The 20609-nt window shown below is 44.3% G+C and overlaps 1 protein-coding gene across 7 annotated transcripts in view; it reads right to left on the reverse strand.

The window, feature by feature from the left end:
* Nucleotides 1-5603: 5603 nt before the first annotated feature.
* Nucleotides 5604-20609, reverse strand: part of gramd2aa (GRAM domain containing 2Aa) — a 29592-nt gene continuing 14586 nt past the window's right edge. For 6 of the 7 annotated variants that reach the window (XM_086144135.1, XM_086144140.1, XM_086144141.1 and 3 more), the window contains 10 exons: nucleotides 19495-19552; nucleotides 17541-17832; nucleotides 15213-15316; nucleotides 14565-14663; nucleotides 11597-11668; nucleotides 11457-11513; nucleotides 10118-10295; nucleotides 7913-8006; nucleotides 6543-6647; nucleotides 5604-6474 (listed from right to left, as the gene is read on the reverse strand). In XM_086144135.1, the coding sequence (XP_086000261.1) occupies nucleotides 6471-6474; nucleotides 6543-6647; nucleotides 7913-8006; nucleotides 10118-10295; nucleotides 11457-11513; nucleotides 11597-11668; nucleotides 14565-14663; nucleotides 15213-15316; nucleotides 17541-17832; nucleotides 19495-19552 (1063 nt within the window). In that variant the 3' untranslated portion in view covers nucleotides 5604-6470. The remainder of the gene's footprint in view (nucleotides 6475-6542; nucleotides 6648-7912; nucleotides 8007-10117; nucleotides 10296-11456; nucleotides 11514-11596; nucleotides 11669-14564; nucleotides 14664-15212; nucleotides 15317-17540; nucleotides 17833-19494; nucleotides 19553-20609) is intronic. The other variant, XM_086144142.1, reaches the window with a different exon arrangement.

Consider the following 20609-nt stretch of genomic DNA (forward strand, 5'->3'; position numbering starts at 1 on the left):
GATATATAAGCCCATTCATCCGCAGTTTTGAAAACCCTTCAAAATAAAAAGGTAGCAGACTGACAACCAAAGTGGTTGAAGCACAGAAATGTTTTTAAATGCGAGATAATAGGTGTATCCACTTTGAGTCGCAACATACTTTTAAATTTAAAGTCTTCTGCGGTGAATCGCATTTAAATTGAAATGTCAGTGTTATTTTGGCGTGTCATAATTTTGTATTTTTAGGTAAAACTTTCAACAGCTGTACCTCATTTCAAGTGATTCCTTACATTTTTGTGATCCCTCGAGGCCAGGCTTATAGTGGATTGAATTTTATTTAATATCTCTGAAAATAAATTGCGCTTTCTCACAAGTACTTTGGGTATTTATTGCTAATTCATGATATTTACCCCAAAACACAAAATGAGGGAAAAACAAAGTGCTAATTTCTGAGCAAAAGTAATGTAAAATGCATTGCTAAACTAGGCAATATCTCCATATTTATCATCTGTGACCCACCCCATGACCCCCACTTTAAAACTACAAAAAGCCCAGGACTGTCTCCCAACCCTTAATACAACATCTGTTTCCAAGCCCCCCCCCCCTCGCTTTGAGGGTTATGTAATTCTCTATCTCCGAAACAGCTGCGACCCGCTGGAACGCCTCGGAAACGGCCCGAGCTCAGCCGAGGACGGCGTGCCTGCCGGTCGGCTGAGGAAAATTCGCATTGTGTTCAGACGGAGGTTGCGAGCTGAGCGAACACGCCGCGCTCTCAATTCAAGTCACACCCCCATGTCAGAGAAGGGGTGGAAAAAAAACAAAAAACTCCCGATTCCTCTGAGAACAAGGCCGGTTTTTGACCTTGCGCGTTCCTCAACGCCGCCGCGGTGCAAAAGCAACGGCCGGGCTGGAGCGGCTCACTTGTCCAGATCAGGTGCTGAAAGGGAGGAATGTAGGTCATCGTAAGGAACTGGGGTGTTTAATAGCTCGGCGCGCACACGCACCTTGGTCTCCTCTAACACTTGTGCAAAGAGTAGCCAATGTGTCATCATCTAAACCTCTTCCTCATTTTTTGGCCCCTTTTAGTGGGTTCCTGCACGGTTTATGTGATTTCCAGCACCTGCTTCAGGCACAAAGCCCGTTGCAAAATTAACCAAAACATGGGGGGAAAAAAAAAAAAAAAAACACAACAAAAAAACCTGTTCAGATTTAGCAAGCCAACAATGGATTGAAACCTTAAGTGGTTCAAAAAGAGAAGAAAAGAACAATGACGGGTGCAGGGGAAAAAAAAAAAAAAACTGACTAAAGTTAATTCTAAGAACACGGTCGGGGTCGTGACCCCCGAACCGCCGAGACATTTTGTCCGGGAAATACGTAAGAACTACGGGGAAACCATATACGACACCGCGCCGCGTCCGATCCTACATTTCTCATCGTGTAACGCCGAAAACGTTGTAATTTATTGTTTGGACTCCCGAGTGCTTTCCCAGAATGACTTTCAACGGCTCTCCGGGGACTGGGTGTGAACATGTTGCTCTCAGTCAATGGCGAGCAAATGGAAGTATAAATATAGCGGGCTTTCCAGCTCGCCTGGCGAACTCCGGGGTGTGTCTGTGGTCACGGACGACCGCTGTTAATCAAAACACAGTTCAACATGTGGTTGTGGGTCTTTGAACTCTCCTGGCAGTGGACAGGAATCACTATCGCCATCCATCAAATGTAAACATGTTTTTTTGCGTGACCCCGAGAGGTTTTCACGGAGTTGTCAAAGCCTGAGAAATCACCGTTGATTTTGAACAGATCCACGAGGCAAATCAATATAAATGGTTATAACTGATTACCTGCTCCAGCTTTTACGTCGCCATTAAATGTGAGACGGCAAATGTGTTTTGAGATTTGTTTTAAAGCGACAGACGTAAATGTGTCTTTTTATAATAGCTTTCAGAAATTTGGCACCTTCCTATAGAAGTCTGCAAAACCTGGATCCTTTTTGGCATCAAGCCTTCATTTGTTATCTGTTTATCGTGGCCGTGCAAAATAAATCAACGGGTTTCAGGTGCTCAAACACTGCTTTCTTAGTGCGCACACATTACGCCTTAGATTTCTTAGACCGCACAACACTGGTCTATCAGCCACTTTCTTTTTATGCGAGCGCACTGTCATTCATCCTTCATTTCATGAACCGCTTGTACTGTTTATCCTGGGAGCTGGATCATGGAACACCGAAGCTAATCCCAGCTGACACCCGGGGGGTTGAACTGGGACCAGTCACCTGTCAATCACAGCGCCGCATGCAGGACACTTTCACACCTATGGACAATTTGGATGCTTCAATTAACTTACTGTGTGTTTTTGGAGTGTGTGTGTGTGGGGGGGGGGGGGGAGTTGCTGGAAAGCCCGGAGAACTCACGCAGGCACAAGGAGAACATACAAACACAGCGCAGCTCGAGACCCACTGAAATCACACCAAGAACTTTCCTGCTGTGAGGCAGGAATGCTCGCCCACACTAATATTGTGCAAAAACATGAAATAATCGCATTACCTCAGTGTGGAATATTTCATCACATCAACGCTACGTTAGATTTTGAAGATGATGAATGGACGCAATCATGAAAGTTTTAGCAGTCGGTCACACCGAAGTCCTCTTTCATTCTCAGTTAAACAGAAATTTGTGAAAACACTGAACGCTGATGCCCAAAAGGAAATTCCCCTGGGAAACAAAATAGAAGAAAAAATCCAAAACTACATTTTCTGCGAGAGTGATGAAAAAACAACCAAACTTGACTAACTGTCTTGCCTTTTTTTTTTTGTTAGGCTAAAAGCCACCAAATTAGATGATAATAGTACCATTTAAGAAATCTTCATTTTGCAAATGTGTCATTGATTAGTTGATTTTTTACAGACACTAATGATTCTTTTATTTTTATACTGTTAAAATTATACAACAGATTGACATCTGTTGCAGGGGGTTCTTGTCAAAAATAAAACAGCCGTTGTCTGCTCTGGGGTATTTCATATTTGACAGAAGAGGCTATGAATGAATTGTGTGTATTTCTCTCATTTGTAACCAAGCCATGATCCCAAAACACAAGTTTGCACCAAACTATGATCTTTTTTTTCTCTTTTTGTTTAGTACTCCATCCCTGAAATAGCACATGGTGGTTTTCATTTATATCCGTGTATCCTGTGAAATTAAATACCACACAAAACACAATAACGTCTTTAGTTCCTGTAGCTTTTCAAAATGTATTTTTAACTACATGTTGAACAGGCCATTGCTTATCAGATTACATGAATCTCTGAGACAAACATGAGGTTCACAATTTGTGACCCAGAACAAAAACTGTCTGGGCTAAAATAAGACAAGAAACAGTGACGCACAAATGTGACAAACATTGATAATACATTTTGAAAAAAAGCAAAAAAATAGATAAATACTGCCCCACATTGGACTATGGCTACTAACAGGAAGCAAAAATAAAACCAAATATTTCCAACAATAATAATCCAAAGACAATACTAGTGAGTGTGCAAAAAATGTACATTTGCAAAGTTTCACTGAATCTGGAAGAAATTTACATCCAAACACACCCACAACAAATATTACCTTTCCTACTTTACTCCCAGTGTAATTCTGCTAGCTAGGTCGCTAGCATGCTAACATTAGCTCGACACGCTAACAAAGACAACAGGGATAGAAAAACCTTCGCGTCAAATTCCCTCCCGGATTGAAAACAACCCGAACCTCTCGAAAATACGGCTAAATGTCCATTTGGGCTCTATTTCCAGCGTAACACTTAGATAAGTTAAAGAAAAGTTGGTGTTTACCTTCCATGCATGGCGCTCTCTACGGACTACTACGTTCACACAGAAACCCGGAAGTAGACATGTGGTGCACTTGAGGAAATGTCGCCGTTATTTAAAAAAAAAAAAAATGAAAATAAAAAATGTGAACCACCAGCACCGCCCGGTAATATAAAAAAAAAAAAAAAAAAAACAGATAAAAAAATAACAAAAGAAAAAAAAAAGAATGAAAAAAAAACCACAAATGTATCTCGCAATCCAAGCAGCAACTTTGATGCATAACTGGAAAAGTTTCTGAATGGATTTCCCAGCTGGCCACATTCCTCCTAGATACTCCTTTCCCAAATCCCCTTGAACAGGATAAAATCCATGCACGATGTGTTTAACCGAAGTAAGGCATCTCTTACTTCACAAATACAAAAAAAAAAAAAAAGTACAAACTACACATTACTCTGCTCTGAGCACACATGGACACATTTAATACACTACTGAGGTAATGCCTTCTTGGAAAACACCCAGTAATGCAGTCTGTGTGATGGTTTTACTGTGTGTAATACAAACCATTACCATGGGGTTACAGTCTGCAATCTGCTCTTCAACAGGGGGGTCAGAGGTCATCAGGAGAGCATTCCAGGACAGACAATATGGCTCCCGGGAGGTATGGACGAGGCTGCAGCTTATCTGGCCATCTGCTTTAACCTCATTTCTCTTCTAACACACACTCACCCACTTTGCTCTCCAAGGTCTCTTGTTTCTCACAAGCTAATAATTGTGATAAATCTCCGCTTTTATAAGATGCTAACTCAAAGATCAAAAGTGCAGGTAGTTCTTCCTTGCAACACTGCAACAGATGTACACTAAAAATGTTGAAATATAAATTCTGTTTTGAAGTAGATCTGCAAAAGTTGACGATATTAACCCCCCCAGCCCTATTTTTTCCCTCTCTCAATGAGTTTTTAATGAATTATATCCAACTGAGGTTTTTTTTTTCCCCATAAACTTTCAATTGGAATGAAGTCGTGTAAGTCTGCAAGTTTTACAATCCTTCTCATAAAACATTCAACACTCGTTCAAATATCGGTTAATGGCACCGTTCATAAGTCTTGGATATATTTACAATTCATGGTGGAAATAATGTCATCGTTAAGTGTTTTTCTTTCAAATCCGTGTTTGAATATCTAAAATGGCACCCGGCTTGGATTTAATTTTATCCCCGTCCGAGCTGACCGGCAGCAGGTTCTTGCAGGATCGGCGTCCGAGTGAGAAATTCTTGGTAGATTCTTGGGACGGAGTCACGGCGTGATGGCGACCCTCCGAACCAGGTGTCGTCCTCTCCCGCCGCCCCTTTCCTCTTTGGGAACGAGAACGCCCCGCTTGTCAATCAAACCGTTGTCATGGTATCCAGGTGCTGCAGCCTTTGAAGAGCCCCGTTGGTTTTATTCTGGCATTAGACCAAGATGTTAAAGAAATGACAAAATTACTGTAATTTTCTTCGACTTCTGTTATATTTGGCTGGTTTTCCACTCCTTTGTATAATTTGGGAAAGGGTTTCCACAGCTGTGGACTCGCTATGGAAAATTTCATGACGAGCTACAGAAACCCGACGTTCCGCGAGGAAAAAGAGAATCGAGCTCTCGCTGCAAAAATGTCTGGATTGCGGCCGCATAATCAGAAGATTTGAAATTGTCCATCGGTGTGAATGAGAGAGTGAACGGTCGGATGTCTGTGCATGTGGCTGCGTGATTGGTGTGTAAATATCTTGAAGAATTCAACAAAACACTCTGGACGCCAAAACAGAATGACACAAAGACACCGATGATTTCTTTTCTGGCAATATCTTCTTCACAATTTAATTGCTCTATAATTCACAAACTAGTCTGGGACTACTTTTCACGTCAAAAGTAGGTGGCAAAATCAACATTTTTTTTTTTTCTCAACAAAGACGGTTTTGTTTTTTTTTTCTTACAGCATTTTCATTTGAAATGTATAAAAGAGAAGCATCCTGGGCTCATTTAGACTTTGTAAATAAGAAATAGAAATTAACACATGGTATAAGCTTCATGTTACAGTAAACACACACACACACACACACACACACACATACATGAGAGGTGTTATCCTTCTGGTATATCGCGGCTGAATGACACTACGTTAACACCTTGAGCGATGACAGCAGAGTACCTCTTATCCAGCAAAAAAAAAAAAAAATCTAAATATTTAACCTTCACGGCCTTGGAAACAGTAAGGACATTTTTTTTTTTTTTTTTTAAAAGTGCACAGTTGCAAGCTAGTCTTGGTCTACCGAGGTGGGTGGCGAGAGCTCATTTGGTTTTGGTCGGTCCGAGCGATCCGACGCACTGGACTGAAATGTCATTACTTTCCGTCTTTTCAAGTAACTCGGGTGTCTCTCGTGGTTTCCCCCCCGACCGGGACGCCTCGCTTCGCTTTAACCCGATCTTCACGTCTCGTGTGTGATGATGAGAGGTTTCGGAGAGGGACGGGTTCAAAATGGTCCGTTTGCATAGTTCTCAAAGTGATCGCTATCCCACGCCGGGGAGTCCGTTAGAGTCGGTCGACGTCGCACCTTAAAAATGTAACGCTGCTGTGGATGTGTCTGGAGGTCTGGGGTGAGTTCTGGGTGGGTAACACAGCAGTCGAACCGGGGGGTCGTCGTGGAAACCGGAGGTTACCTTGGTAAGTAAACCACGGTTAGCAAACCTGGTAAAAACAACAAAACGCACAGCAGAAATGATGGTACCTCTCTCTCAGCGGCAGGTTTGGGTTGCTTAGGAAGGAAAGCTGCTGCTCCAGACTGCAAACGCGGAAGGCCAGGTAGCAGGACGACAGGATGAGGAGAATAATACTGAGCGGAGAGAAAGGAAGAAAGAGATAGTAATTGTTTTTAGACCCTCAAGAGCGACAAGCCGTCAACGAGCTGAAGGATGTGTGTGTTGTAATGCCTTGCTGTGAACACTGGGAGGCAACAGCAGACCTCTAAACCGCCGATTTACAACATCTGACTTTGCGGTGGTGCACGCGGCAGGAAAACATATTTTTTCCTTTTCAATTTGCAGCCTGTTGTTGAATTTTGGAAGGATAACTCAACTTGTGAATTTTTTTTTTTTTTTTCAATAGTGAAACCCTAAACCAAGGGACAGGGGTTGCAAAATTCAAAATATTGCCGGTAAAGCCATTTGCACAGCATCTACTTTACAATCTATATGAAATATTGTTTTATGTAAATGTATAAATTGAAATAAAAAAAACAAAACAAAACTAAGGTTAAGATGTCTGCCATCTCGTTCTTGTATTTTATTAATTTATTCATTTATCAGAATAAAATAATATGCAGTCCACAAAGCTTTAATTGAACTGCAATGACTATCCTCAATGCCGCAAAAAAAAAAAAAACAAAGTAAAATAAAAGTAAAAATCTTTAATCCCTCCACTTTGTTTTTTCCTATTCATTCATTCGAGTGGTGAGCACTTCGGATTTGGTTGACAATAAACATCTAATCTACTCTGGATCTCTACATGAAGACGCTCCTGATAATACCCACAATCTAAGCAATATGTCCTGGAAATGGACATTTTCATGTGTAATCATCGTTTATTTATTTTTTGTTTTCCCTTTGCCATCCGGTTCCATTACATCCGTTACAGGATGAACCGCCGCTTTAAAAGTAAACACTTCCCATACGTCCTGGTTCCGTCCGCGTCCGGCGACGGCGCTTTTACGGCGTTTACGGGCTTTCGGCGAGTGAGTAAGTCATCTTTAATGGATTATAATCTGACGCGGGGCCGTTTGTCTTTCTTTTTTTTTTTTTTTTTTCCCCATTCGCGGAGGTCGCAGTCCACATTACGACAGACCTTCTGGGACAGATAGGGCTTTATCTGAGCACCTGCCCTCCGGCTGTGCTGCGCCGGGGGTCACGGCGGCGACCTTCGCGAGCGGAAAAAAGGACCGATAGACACGAAGCACAATTTGCTTAAGCTTCCCAGATGTTCGGACCGAAGCCACTGTTTATATATCTTCGTGTTGAATCAGCGGCGGGCGGTTTGTTGTGAGTCGGCGACGGGGACGGGAGGGTTGAAGGTGTTGTCGTTCGTGTCCCTCTGTTTACTCACAGCAGGGTGAAGAACTTGAGCAGCTGGTACTCCATCTGGCCCAGTTCCGTCACTGGCTCCGATAAAAGGCCTCTGTCTGTCTGCAGAGCTCGCTCTGTAACACGCACGCGTAAATACACACATATCAATAAAATAAAAACCGCTAGCCGGTGAATCGGCGGTGACAAATGTTGCCGATTTATAAGCGTGGGCCCACCTGCTCGTCCGAAAATAAATACGCTCGGACAGAAATACGCATACCATAGTGTCATGGCAACTGATGTAATAAAACTCAGCGCGGAGCTGCAATCAAACATGGATCCTGTCAATTATGCCTTCTGAAAGATACTAATTGTCATCATTTACGCTCGCTGAATACCAGAGAGCAATTACACTACATCAACCGTCGTTGTTAACTGTCAGACGCTCCGGCGGCTGCTGAAAGTGTTGTCATGGTGATATTCTATCATTAAAACGTGTGATTGCTTCGGGCACGATACATTAACCCAGCAAGTGTTTGAAAGGGTGTCGGAGCTTCACACGGATGATTTATTTAGAAGCCGACGGCTCCTCTAATTCTAATTTCGACGAGTTGAGAAGCCAAAAAAAACCAAAGCCACTCTTGATCTGAAAAGCAAATAGCGATGTTATCTGTTATCGGTGGGCAACGAGTCCACGGTTACATTCCTGCGCTCCTGTGCGGCGAGATGCAAATAAAGATGTCCCGTCCCCTGTCGGTGCACGTCGGGTGAAAATCAGCGAGGAGAGACTGCAATTTTGTGTCAACGGGAAAAAAGACGGCTTAAAAAGAGCTGTTATTCACTTTTTTTCATCATCTATACCACTCCTTCTGAACTGCTGGAGTTTATTCGAGGCGGAATTGGTCGCCAGTCAACAGGACGACGTAGATCGACATATAAACGTTCACATGCGACCACTCGTCCCTTCGATCAACCGTTCACTCCCTCATTTGTTCATCAAATAGAAACATTCAACCATTCACTCACTTGTTCATATGGAAACATCAACATTCATGGCGAATTCTTGTCGAAACCTTCTTGTTGAAGATTTCGACGAGAATTCACTCGTTCCTTAATCCGTCCGATAGATCGGATTAACCCTCATATTATGTTAAGGGTCAATTTGACCCATTGGGTCAATGGGTGAAATGGGTCAAATTGAACCTTAACATAATATGAGGGTTAATAATAACCACTGATAACCAATGATAACCAATAACCATTCACTCCTTCGTTCACGTCATTCACTCGCTCATTCATAGCATACCGACCAGCCGTCCCCCACCTTTTTTGTACCAGGGACCAGTTTTATGCATGAAAATTGCTTCCGCACCAGTTAGAGGCGCTGGGATTCAAATAATAAAAACTTTTGTCAGTTCGCAATATTAAATCTGAATACAACGATTACACTTTATATTAGGCAATTACAATAATAGGCGGAAACAGTCATTTTTCAAGATAAGGTCCAATGAAAAACTTATCATTTGCACAAAGAATGATTTTCTTGGCGGACCAAACGATCCAGGGACCGGCGGTTAGGAGACCGATGATATAGAGACAAACGACCAGTCGCTCCTTCATTCACGTGCCAAAAAGAGACATACAACCATTCACCCTCTCATTCACATGTCGGGGGTAATTTAGTTTTCGATTAACCTCCTGTATGTCATCGGAATCCGACCATGGACCGAGGCGGGCGCCGTGCCACCCGGGCGTACCCTCACTGCCGCCCCTTGCATCGGGCAGCGTTCGTTTTTTTTTGTACGTTGCCTTTTATTCCATGTCCTCCAAGGTGAGCTGTGATTCTAATGTGACAAAGAGCCGCGCTGACATAACGTCCGGCTAAGAGTAAGCGGAAAAAAAAAAAAACTGCCAGCACCTCGCTTTTAAGCCGCCCTTGGACGACCTCGTCATCAGACAATGTTTGTCTGAGTCTCCGTTTAATCTGCATTCCCCTAAAGCGTTTTAATTCAAGCCCCCGCATGATTTCATCTCCGTCTCCCTGTGGAGCTTAAAGTGCCGTTGCGTAAGAGAGGCACTGCTTTCGAAAGGCGTTCTTCCCTGTCCTCCTACGGGGAACCCAAAATTCAACTGAAAAATTCATTTAAAACCCTGCCGTATGAATATATTCAGTCATTAGCCTATTTCCGCACTGTTACATCACGACACCGTCGGAGAGTCACGGGAAACCGAAACCCGTCGTCACCTTCCAGCGGCTGCTCCGGGTTGAAGGGGGCGTCGGCGGCGCTGAGGCCGCCGGTCGAGTTCCCCAGGAGGTCGGGAAGCGAGGAGGACACGGAGACGGCCGAGGGTTTCCTCCTCCACTTCAGCACGGAGGGGAATTCGTCGACCACCGGGAACTCGTCCGGGGCGGGGAATTCATCCTGCGGCGCAGAAGGAGAGGCGACTAGAAAGGGACCATCGCAGCGGATGATACACGAAGTGGCGTGAATGCCTGGTTCCCCTTTTGCAAAAATCTGGGCTCATTATTTAGCTTTTTTTGCCAAGAACTTGCAAAAACACTAAATACTGACTTGACATGCTGTAAAACTGACATGCAATAGTTTACTATTCCTCATACAATTGTCATTAATGGACATTATTTTGTAAAAATCTGTTCTAATTTGATATTGAAGAGGCTATATTTTGCAAATTCTTGTCAAAAAAAGCCATTGACATTGACCATGATTTCAATTTTAAAAGCGATAAAAGGGTTAAACACCCAATACTTTGCATTGGCATTGTAAACAGTTAAGTAAAGGACATAATGGATGCATATATATGAATATCTAATAATAAAGATAATACCTCTGATTAGATTCTAAGTTGCGAGTTCTGTAAAACTCTAAAATTGTCCCCAGAACATGTCAGCGAGAACAATCCCCCATTTTTCTCCCGGTACTGTTGGGGAAGACTGGAGCATGATCAAGGACGATCATGTTCACAGGAGTTAATTATTTCTTAATACAAAAGATGTTCTGTGTAAGAGCAGCCAATTGTGCATGTGCATTCACACACACATGCACGCTAGCACGCGCGCAACCCGCAACTAGCGCTTGCTGTGAAACCATCTGCCGTGACCACACCTGCACTACTCAGAATGTAAAAGTCATTTGTGCGAATTCAATCCGCTGTGGACTTTAAATTACTTTTGCAATGCACTCATCCATTAGTGGCTCTGACCGAAAGGACGAAAAAAAAAAAAGAAAAACACGCCTCTCGCCGGCTTGTTTTTCAGCCACGAAGAAGTTGACTTCAACAGAGCCCTTTTGATAACATCTCGGCCGACTCTAAGGGTAATTCACCGCGAGGCTCCGGCTGCAACAGAATGATGTATTGATCCGGCCTTTGTGAGGAGGTGAATCAGCTGGCAGGTCAGGGGGGAATTGAAAGTGAGAGTTCTAAGAAGCCTCTAGACCAACAATAAGCACAGAGAGGAAGCTCTCAGAATAGTTTTTGTGTACTTCGAATCTGCAGATTTTTAAGGACTTTCCCTAGACTTGTATGCTTTTTGCCACTCAAAGGTATGGAATGTTGCCACTGACCAGCGACAGGGTCGGCTCCTCCATGAACTGCTTCAGGCTCAGACTCTTCCCATTGACCTGCAAATGGCAAAGACAGACTTAAGGGACATTTATGGGAAGACTGGACGGCTGGTGCACACAGTATGTCCGTGTCCTCTGACCTGTAGGTGTGTGCAGATCCTGCGAAGGACGTCATACACGCTATCTCTTGACAGCAGAGATACAAATACATACTGATAAGGAAAGAAAAACAAAAAAGGCATTGGTGAGTATTCGTTCATACGTTCACACATCCATTCATCCATCCATCCATCCATATTGCTTGTCTGCGGTCGGGTGACAGGGCACTCTGGTTCTTCCTGTGTGGAACCCAAGGTGCTACATATACATTTGAGATATAAAATGCTTCCGGCGTGTTCCGCATCAACCGCTGGGGGCCTCCTGCCAGCTGGATGTACATGAAACACCTCCAACTAAGGGGGCCCCGGAGGCGTCCTTATCAGATGATTGGACCACCTGGGCTGACTTAACATAAGGAGCAGCGCCTCTGCTTTAAGCTCCCTTTCAAATGTCTGAGCTCCTCACCCTATCACTGAGGGTAGATTCACAAAGGCTGTGGCCGAAACGTCAATCATCATGGCTATTTAAATGCGGGAGGTGCCGCGGTGGTTTGCTCAGGTGCTACATCATCATAGCAGACCCCCATATCCTGATGCCACACTGATCCCCCTGTCTTGACGGTTGCTCCACCTTCCCCTCGCTCCTGAACACGGTTCCCTTGGTACTACATGACTCCTTTCCAACCCAAGAGGGAACAATTCACCGTTGTGCGACAGAGAACTCATGGTTTCTGACTTGGCAGTGCACAAGCAGGGGTCCTGCTGGAGGTCATGGTATGACAGGGCAGGATCACATCGTGGCGTTAGCACCCCCAACCCCAAAACTAAGAGCTCCTGTCCACGAAGACCAGAAATAGAATCCCTGACAGGGACCCGTCTTGTCAACGCTTTTGACGTTTTGCCAGGGATAAGGACACAGCCCTCTGCAGTCATACAGACAATGGACGGATTGTAACCACTCCGCTTTACCCGTATTCCCGCGGCGCCCCCTACAGGATACCCCTTCGGAGGCGGTTCTTCAAAGCACATGTAGACAGTTGAGCACACGTATGCCCGCTGGACACCGGCAGGGATGAAGAGCTCCTTTTTTTTTTTGGGTATTAGCTTTCCCCCAGAGGGAGAGCAGTGATATAATCCTGCAATTGGAACACTTTGTCCACCCTTCCTCCCAACCCTTTTTTTTTTATAGAGATGAACTAGCATTTTGCTCTGCGAGTCCAGAGGTACTGTCCATGGCGAATAGAAGACGTTTATCAGCCGGCATCGCCCTTTGGCGCCTACACTGAGGATACCCAAAAGTGGTACCCGACAATGTCTCTCTTCAAGTTCTGCACTTCCTCTTTCCCCAATAAACAAGCTGGATCGAGGCCCCCCTTTCTCTTTCCTCATCGCCTGGTAGCCAACAGGGATCCACCGCGGCCCAACTTCCTCCAATAGAGACATTGATTCTAACCCATTCGGACATTTCCGTTGAACCTCGCGCAGCAGATTTTTCAGTAGCGTGGGAATAAAGTTTGATTAAGAAAAAAAAAAAACACATTACGTCTCCGCTTGCTTTAGCAAAAACATCACAGAAATAACCCCGAATGGCGCTGCACGGAAGTGAGCGGGAATTACACCCCCCCGGGATTAAAGCGTTTTAATCGGGGGCATCAAAGAGGATATTTCTAATCACATTTTTTGTTCCATTTTGTGCTTTCAGGAACACTTTGGAGTAACAGGTCAGATACAGGATTATGGAAAATACCCCCCTGACCTGGATACATATTACTGAGTCTATTTGTGAAGAACATAAAAAAACGCCAAATTTAGAATTTTTTTGTGAGCGCTGCGTCAACTAGAGCCTCCACGTGACGAAGGGAACAGACTTTCATCTTTTTTTCGTTTTAATTTCGAAGTCTCTGCAGTGTAGCCGCGCTGCTCTACTGTACAGTGACGTGTATAGAAATATCGTTATGTAATAGAAATTGCGTAATGGTGAGGTATAAGAGTAGAGATATTTGTCCTTGTTTGGTGCGAGCCACGGGTCACACATCTCGGATGTCGCCGCGGTGATGCAGCTTCGCTTCACTCCCCCCACCCCCTTCCCCGAAATCCTCATTTTCATCGAATTGATACAAAAATATAATTGCATTAGATTAGCACAAATGACTAGCATTGACAGCGACTCTTCAGCAGCAGGTCGATCGGATCCAGACATCTGTAATTCGTGCCGTCTTTAGTGATCCTGCAACTTTAGCAGCTTTCAGACTAATAAAATTCTAGGAACCATCCAACCAGAATTTGGATCCAGGAACTACCCCCTCTCCAGGACACATTTTTAGTTTTGCATTTTTGCACAGGCTGCAAGGGACCACGGTAGGGACCCCTCTGTGCGGTACCAAGCCAGAAGAGTTCGGACCTCTTCGTTGGCCCATTTTGCGCTGCTTCTGTCTATTTTGTCACAAGGAAAACAGCTGACCAGATGGCGCTCCGCGGTCCTAAAGAAGTATCTGGCGAAGGGGGTGGCTTATGACGGCACCAATCGCCGAGCACCTACGTCACAAGTTCCCGCGGAACCATAAAAAGACCCTGCCTCGGAGTCGGAGCTAAAAGCGTTCTCGGAACTGAGGTCCATTGTCCCCGGTTTCCGTGCTGTCCGGAACGGCCTGGTCCCTGAAAAGGTTTTAACAACCGAAATAAAGTTGTGCCAAGAGGGCTCTACATGTCACGAGGTGTGAACAATAACACGTTACATGTCAGGATTTCTGGTTAATTTGGGTGCTGCAAGTATTTTGCGCTTTAAAAAGAATAGCCCTTGCTGACAGGCTAAGGCTGCCAGGAAGTTAAGAAGCCTTAAGCTGCATTAATGGTGGAAAGAAAAAAAAAAAAAAAAATCACGTCACGGAGCTGGCAAGCTGCTTCTATCTATAGCCCGGTGTTGTTTTTTCCATCACACCTCGGCCCCGCTGCACTCATCAGCACCGACCGGTATTTTTAATTCCCTCTGACTGCGATGGGAGTTGTTTACCTTCTGGCCAGTGTCTGTGGTGATGGCCAAGCCATTGGGCACCAGGCCTGCCGTTTTGTGCTTTTTCACCAGCCTCACGGAGACGACGGGGATTGCCACCTGAGGAGCATCCAGGCAAACATAGACATACGGTTGCACTTTATTAGCACTGAATCGTTTTGGGGAAGACATGTGAGATCGAGAAAAATAAACCTAAAGGACTTATTTGTCCATTTATTTCAATGGGAAGACCTGCACCGAAATGCTAAGAACGTTTGTGCCCGAGAGACATTTCTTATTCCGGTCAGTATGTGAGGAATGCAGTCGATATAAGTAGCTTATTGTCACTGAGGACGTCTGGAGAGGTAAGGTTTCAAGGAAATGAGTGGACGGAATAGCGCACAGCATCAAAGAGAGAGAGAAAAAAAAAAAAAAAAAGTCACATCTCCGGTCCCGATCGAAGGTTCAGCGAGTCTACCTGCTCCGGGTGTTTTAGTCCACGCCCACAAAAGCAAGTTCTAACCGGGGGAGGGGGGGGGGGTTTAAGACCGTGACGCTGAAGGTCAACCGGCGAGGCTCACGGAGTTTCTGTCAAATCACTCGAGAACCCGGAGACGGAGTTGATTTTTTTTTTTGTTTTGTTTTTTCTCCCCCCCCCATCGGTCATACCTTGATGTCCTTCCCGAAGAGGTTGGCATAGAAACATAGCCAGTTTCTGGAAATGTAGAGCCTGCCTTGTAGAAGGATGTCTCTGAGAAGAGCGCAGGAGTAGACTGAGAACAGAAGAGACGGCGACGGTCTTGTTTTTAAAGAGTTGAAACAGAATAAAAAAAAAAAAAAGACCTCCCGCTTCCTCATTCAGATTACCTTTATGTTTCTTTATCACCACTTAGCCGCTCAGTTTCACATCTTGGGTTTTGTTTCAACGGGCGGCGACAAAGTTTTACGGTCAACCGGGCCGAACTGTGCAAACAAAACGAGAACGCGCTCTGCGAAACCTGGCCTGGGTGAAATTTCTCCCTGAGCTTAAGCAGATGGCAGATCTGAAGCGTGAAGGCACAAAGATGGGGGCTGAGCCAAGGCTGCCTCTTTTAAATTGGGTTAAAAAAAAAAAAAAAAGGAAGGAAAGTCAACTGTGATTCTGTCGTTTATGGCCTCAAACGCAGACGCCGTCGGCCCGAAACGGCCGAACGGAGCTCTTTAAAACAAATATAAGTGCTCCACGAGACAGTCATCTGTTTCCATCTAACCATCGACATCGACTAACTTCATGTCCTCCATCACTTTCCGTCCTCTCCCCCTTCCCTTCCCACTCTCCAACCTCCGCATCCTTCTAGATCTTCACTACCCTTCCTCCAGATATCTTTATCTGGCTTTATCTCCAGATAAAGCGCTGCCCCTCTGATGGGACTCATTTCTGATCCCATCCGTCCTCCTCAATCCCCAAAAAGAACCTCCACATCTTCGTCTCTGCTGCCTCCTTGCTTCTCCACAGTGTCTCCGAACCAGATGACTCATCTCACAAGCGTTTTCTAAGACTTTCCTTTCCTTTTTCTTCAAGCTCTGGTCTGTTGACCCCACATACTTCTTGTATTCTGCCTGGCTTTGGCTAACCTCCATTCCTCTCGCCGCAGATCACGACGTCATCCGCAAACTACTCCAGATTCCTGTCACCCCTCATCTGTCGGTCTCTGTGACATGACTATAAAATACAAATATCCATCAAATCACATTTCCTTCTTTCTGATGAAATATCCTGTCTTGACTCCTGCAGGTAAAGCTTCTCCAACTTTCCTGAAAAAAACTATTTGAAAATATAGCGTACTGAAAAAGTATCGATGGACAGGACTGTCTCAGAAAATTAGAATATCGTGATAAAGTTCTTTATCTTCTGTAATGCAATTACAAAAAACAAAAATGTCATACAATCTGGATTCATTACAAATCAACTGAAATATTGCTAGCCTTTAATTATTTTAATATTGCTGATTATGGCTTATATCTTGAGAAAACTCAGAAATCCTCTCTCAAAATATTAGAATATGATGCAAAAGTAAATTTTGTTTTTTTTAAGTGCATTACAGAAGATAAAGAACTTTATCACAATATTCTACTTTTCCCCGGAAAAAATGGGATATTAATCATTTTATTGTTTAAATATATTACTAATGCGTCTGCTATGAAAATTTTTTCTTTTCTTCTACCGTATTTTTCTAATTTTTAAAAATGCTTTTACAGAGCGCTGTCGTGCCAAGACAAATTTGAATCAAGTGATTCTGATTCTAATTTCAAGGACAGATAGCGAGTAACATTTTACTATGACTAATGATAAATCCACTAAAAGAAAAGAAAAAAAATAAGAAAGAAAGGCAGCTGAATTGTGTGAATGAATTCAATGAAAGCAAGTCATTTGCAAGTATTTGCGAGTAAGTGACGTCAATGATGAAGTGAAATGTGAGATTTGAGACCGTCATTTGAGATGGGCCCAATATTTTTCACTAAAATATAAAAATAATAAAAATAACAATTAAAATAATAATAATATTAATCTAAAAAATAACAATAATAATGATACATTTTATTTAGGGCACCTTACTAGACACTCATGGGCGTCATACATACTTATACATTTACTCATAATACAGATTTAAAAGAAACAAAAAGTGATAGAGTGGCAAAACAAAAAAATAAATAAATAAATAAAATAAAATGAATTTACATTTGAACTATTTCAAAAGGGCACACATAAAGGGATTTATACATATTTGTCTGATATTTAAAAATAACAAAAGAGCAACACGAACAGGCCATATCACAGAATATTAAAAGGCCGTTCGTCGAAGCTGAAACGCAAGTAAACGGGCAAAGTGGAAAGCGGCGTAGGACCTCGACGGTACCGTACGGGAGGGATGTACTTAGTTACTTTCCCGCGATCGGCGCACGGATGACGGCGCGGCTGCGGAGGGAGAGAAGGCGAGGTCGGGAGGGCGATCGTACCTTTCATGAGAATCTCATCCTTGGGCACGCACTGGAAGAGTTTGTGGTACTGCGAGTTGTACTTGCTGACAGTCTGTGCAGAGGGACAGGGCAGAGTCATGAGCAGCTCCTTGGCCGACCGGCCTGCACGCACGGCCGCCGCACCGCCGGCCGCTCCGGCGCCGCTCTCCGCCGACACCACCCTCTCCCTCAGAGGACGCGCGTTCTGCACCAGGCTCAGCACGTTGGCACCGTACACACACACACACTCGCGCACATCCAGGGCCTGAAGCAAGGCGCTGCAAGACACACACTGTCCCCCTGTCGCTAGTCAGTATAGAGGAAAAAAAAAAAAAAGAGGAAAAAAAAAGAAACCAGTGCTAGTCTACGTGCACGCGCGAGCGCGCACCTGGCTACGCAAACACACAGGAGCTACTTCACAGTTACAGCAGCCTTCAGTTTACATCCCCGAGCTACTAAATGGTTCTCTGTCTCACACACACCTCCAGTGACTCTACACTTTGCAGTACCAGGCTGACACCCTCCCTCTCCCTCCTCTGCACACACACACACACACACACACACCCACCCACCCTGCCCTTCATTATTCAGAGCTGATAAAACAACACACACACACTTCACTACTCTGGCTTTTTTTTTTTTTTCCTTCTCCCTCTGCGTTTCCCTTTCCCCGAGTCCGTCAGCTCTTCAAAACAGTGACTCTTAAGAAAGAAGGCTCATGCGGAAACATCTCTGAACCCCGAGATTCAGGTTTTGTCGAGTCCGGCTTCAGATATCTCTGGACTGAAGCCACTCTCCGTCTTGCCTGTCTCTCCCTTTTCACTTGGATTTGCTCAATTTGCCGTTGCTGTTTCTGTCTTCCTATTTATAGCTCCGACAAGAGCGGCTCCTGTCCTCAGGAATGTGGGCTTGCAGTAGGTCACAGTAATATGAGTGTGTGTATGTGTGTGTGTGTGTGTTTGATCCTGATCATTTGAGAACTGATGCGACAGTTTTTCTCACTTTTCTTGCCCCGTAAGGAGCGAGGCGATGGGAGTCCCGCGGTTCGACGCCTGACGCTCAAGTGCAAAAATAAAAGCCCTGAAAACGCTCACGCCCGTTCCGTGTCATTTTTTGGCAAAATATGGAAATGCCATGCAGGTGCAAACGCTTCGGCCACAGAGCAAAAAGATCTCCGGTTCGATACCGACCTTCAGCACGGGTTTCCTCCCACGGTTCAATAACATGCAGAACGTTAATGGGAGACAGAGGGAATGAGTGAGGTTGTATGCCTCTATTTAGCATATTTAGCATATCCTTAAGCATATTTATATGCTACTTTATATTTTTACACTTCCGAGTTTATTTGATTAATTTTTTACATGTATTTTTACGTACATATCTCATGTGAATGAAGGATTGTTTGTTTATATATGACGTGTGAATAAGAGAGTGAACGGAGGTATGTCTCTATGAGCCGTATGAATGAGAGGGTGAATTGTTTTTTTGTTTGTTTTTTGGCAAAGCAAATCGATTACGGTTGCTTATTACCCGTGGATATTTGTGAATCCGCCATAAAATCAAATCCGAACCCGAAGGCGATCGGACGATCGTACAACAGGTGATTTTCCGTCGGGAAAGGATTTTCTCGATTTCACGAAGAATAAGCCTGTGTTCTTTCTCGGTTATTATGCAAAGTATCCGTCGGCATCAGCTGTCCCTGACATTGACTTCTCAACTTCTCATTGACAATAAATCAACCTCCTGTCAACACCGGTGTTCCACTGGGTGGAACATCACACACTGATCACCTATCAAGTACTAATCTGTAAACTTTCCATATCAGCAAAGGTAAACACCAGCGGCGCTACATCTGCGGGTCAGCTAGCCTATACATCGATCTCTAGGGTTGCGGGAGGGGGTGCTAACTGCTAACCGCTAACCGCTATCCGGTCACAAACAAAGAGTGACTCACCGAGCCGCGGTAACATTTCTTCACGTCCTCGTAGGACAGGTCTTCGATCAGCTGAAACCTGCAAGAGACGAAGAGAGGACTCGCCGTTAGTCAACACGGCAGACGACAACGCGGCCTTCATGAAGGCTGTATTACATCGTTGATCAAAATAGAAGCGGAGGAGAGTTTTCCTGTGTGGAGCGAGAGAAACACGAGAGGAGGGAGGATCGAACGGTGGCTCTTCCAGGTTTTTTCCGGGTGAAATTTGTTCGCGCCTCAACAACGCGATGGCGAAATAGAGATCGATCGGCTGCGCGAAATAATTACGAAAAACAAAACGGGAATTAGTGTCCCTGGTTTTTGTTTGCGACACTGTAAAAGACATTTCATAAATGGAGAAGTTAATTGTGTTAAATGTGTTTCGAGTTTATTATCACCATGCAATGTTTACTATGTGATACTATGTGTTTGATTCTGCTAAATCTAAATTAAACGGCTACATTAACTCGGATGGAAAAATACAATTTAAGTGACGGGCAAGTCATCGCTGGACCGGAGCTTCCGTAGTGTTAGTCGTCGAGACGTTGGCTGCCGGAGGGGGACCAACAGCATCGCACTATTAAGGGATAAACACAAGTAGCCGTCGTGCCAGGAGTTTTTTTTTTTTTTTTATAGCCGGAATCGCGAGTTCACACATACATAAATGTACATATCAACACAACCCCCGGGAGGGAGAGTCAGGCAGCGCAGCAGATGCTTCATCGCTATCTATGGATAAATTAGTCAGAACCAGCAGGCAGATAAAGAAAGAGTATAATCAGGCCGTCAAGGGGGAGGTGTGATCGAAATGAACCGCTCCTCCGGTGGAGGCGCTCTGAAGAAGGAGGCCCCCGGGTGTCGGAGTAAAAGTCTGAAATGCTAGATGCTTTTGAGGGATTCATTCCTGACAGGCGTCCCTTTCTTCTCGTATCTCAACGGGGGAGTGGCGGGTGATTGACAGCTAGCAGAGCGCAGAGTAACTCAGCGCTGATAGGAAAACACTCCCGCTCAAGGAGATACTGATAAAATAGAGGGGCCAAATTGCAGCTTCATGTTTTTAGCGTGATGGATTACCTCGCTGTTTGAAAGCCATTTTT

The sequence above is a fragment of the Fistularia commersonii genome, chromosome 3 (genome assembly GCF_037954325.1).
Source record: "Fistularia commersonii isolate RoL2024-O1a breed Wild chromosome 3, RoL_Fcom_v1.0, whole genome shotgun sequence".
Classification (NCBI taxonomy): domain Eukaryota; kingdom Metazoa; phylum Chordata; class Actinopteri; order Syngnathiformes; family Fistulariidae; genus Fistularia; species Fistularia commersonii.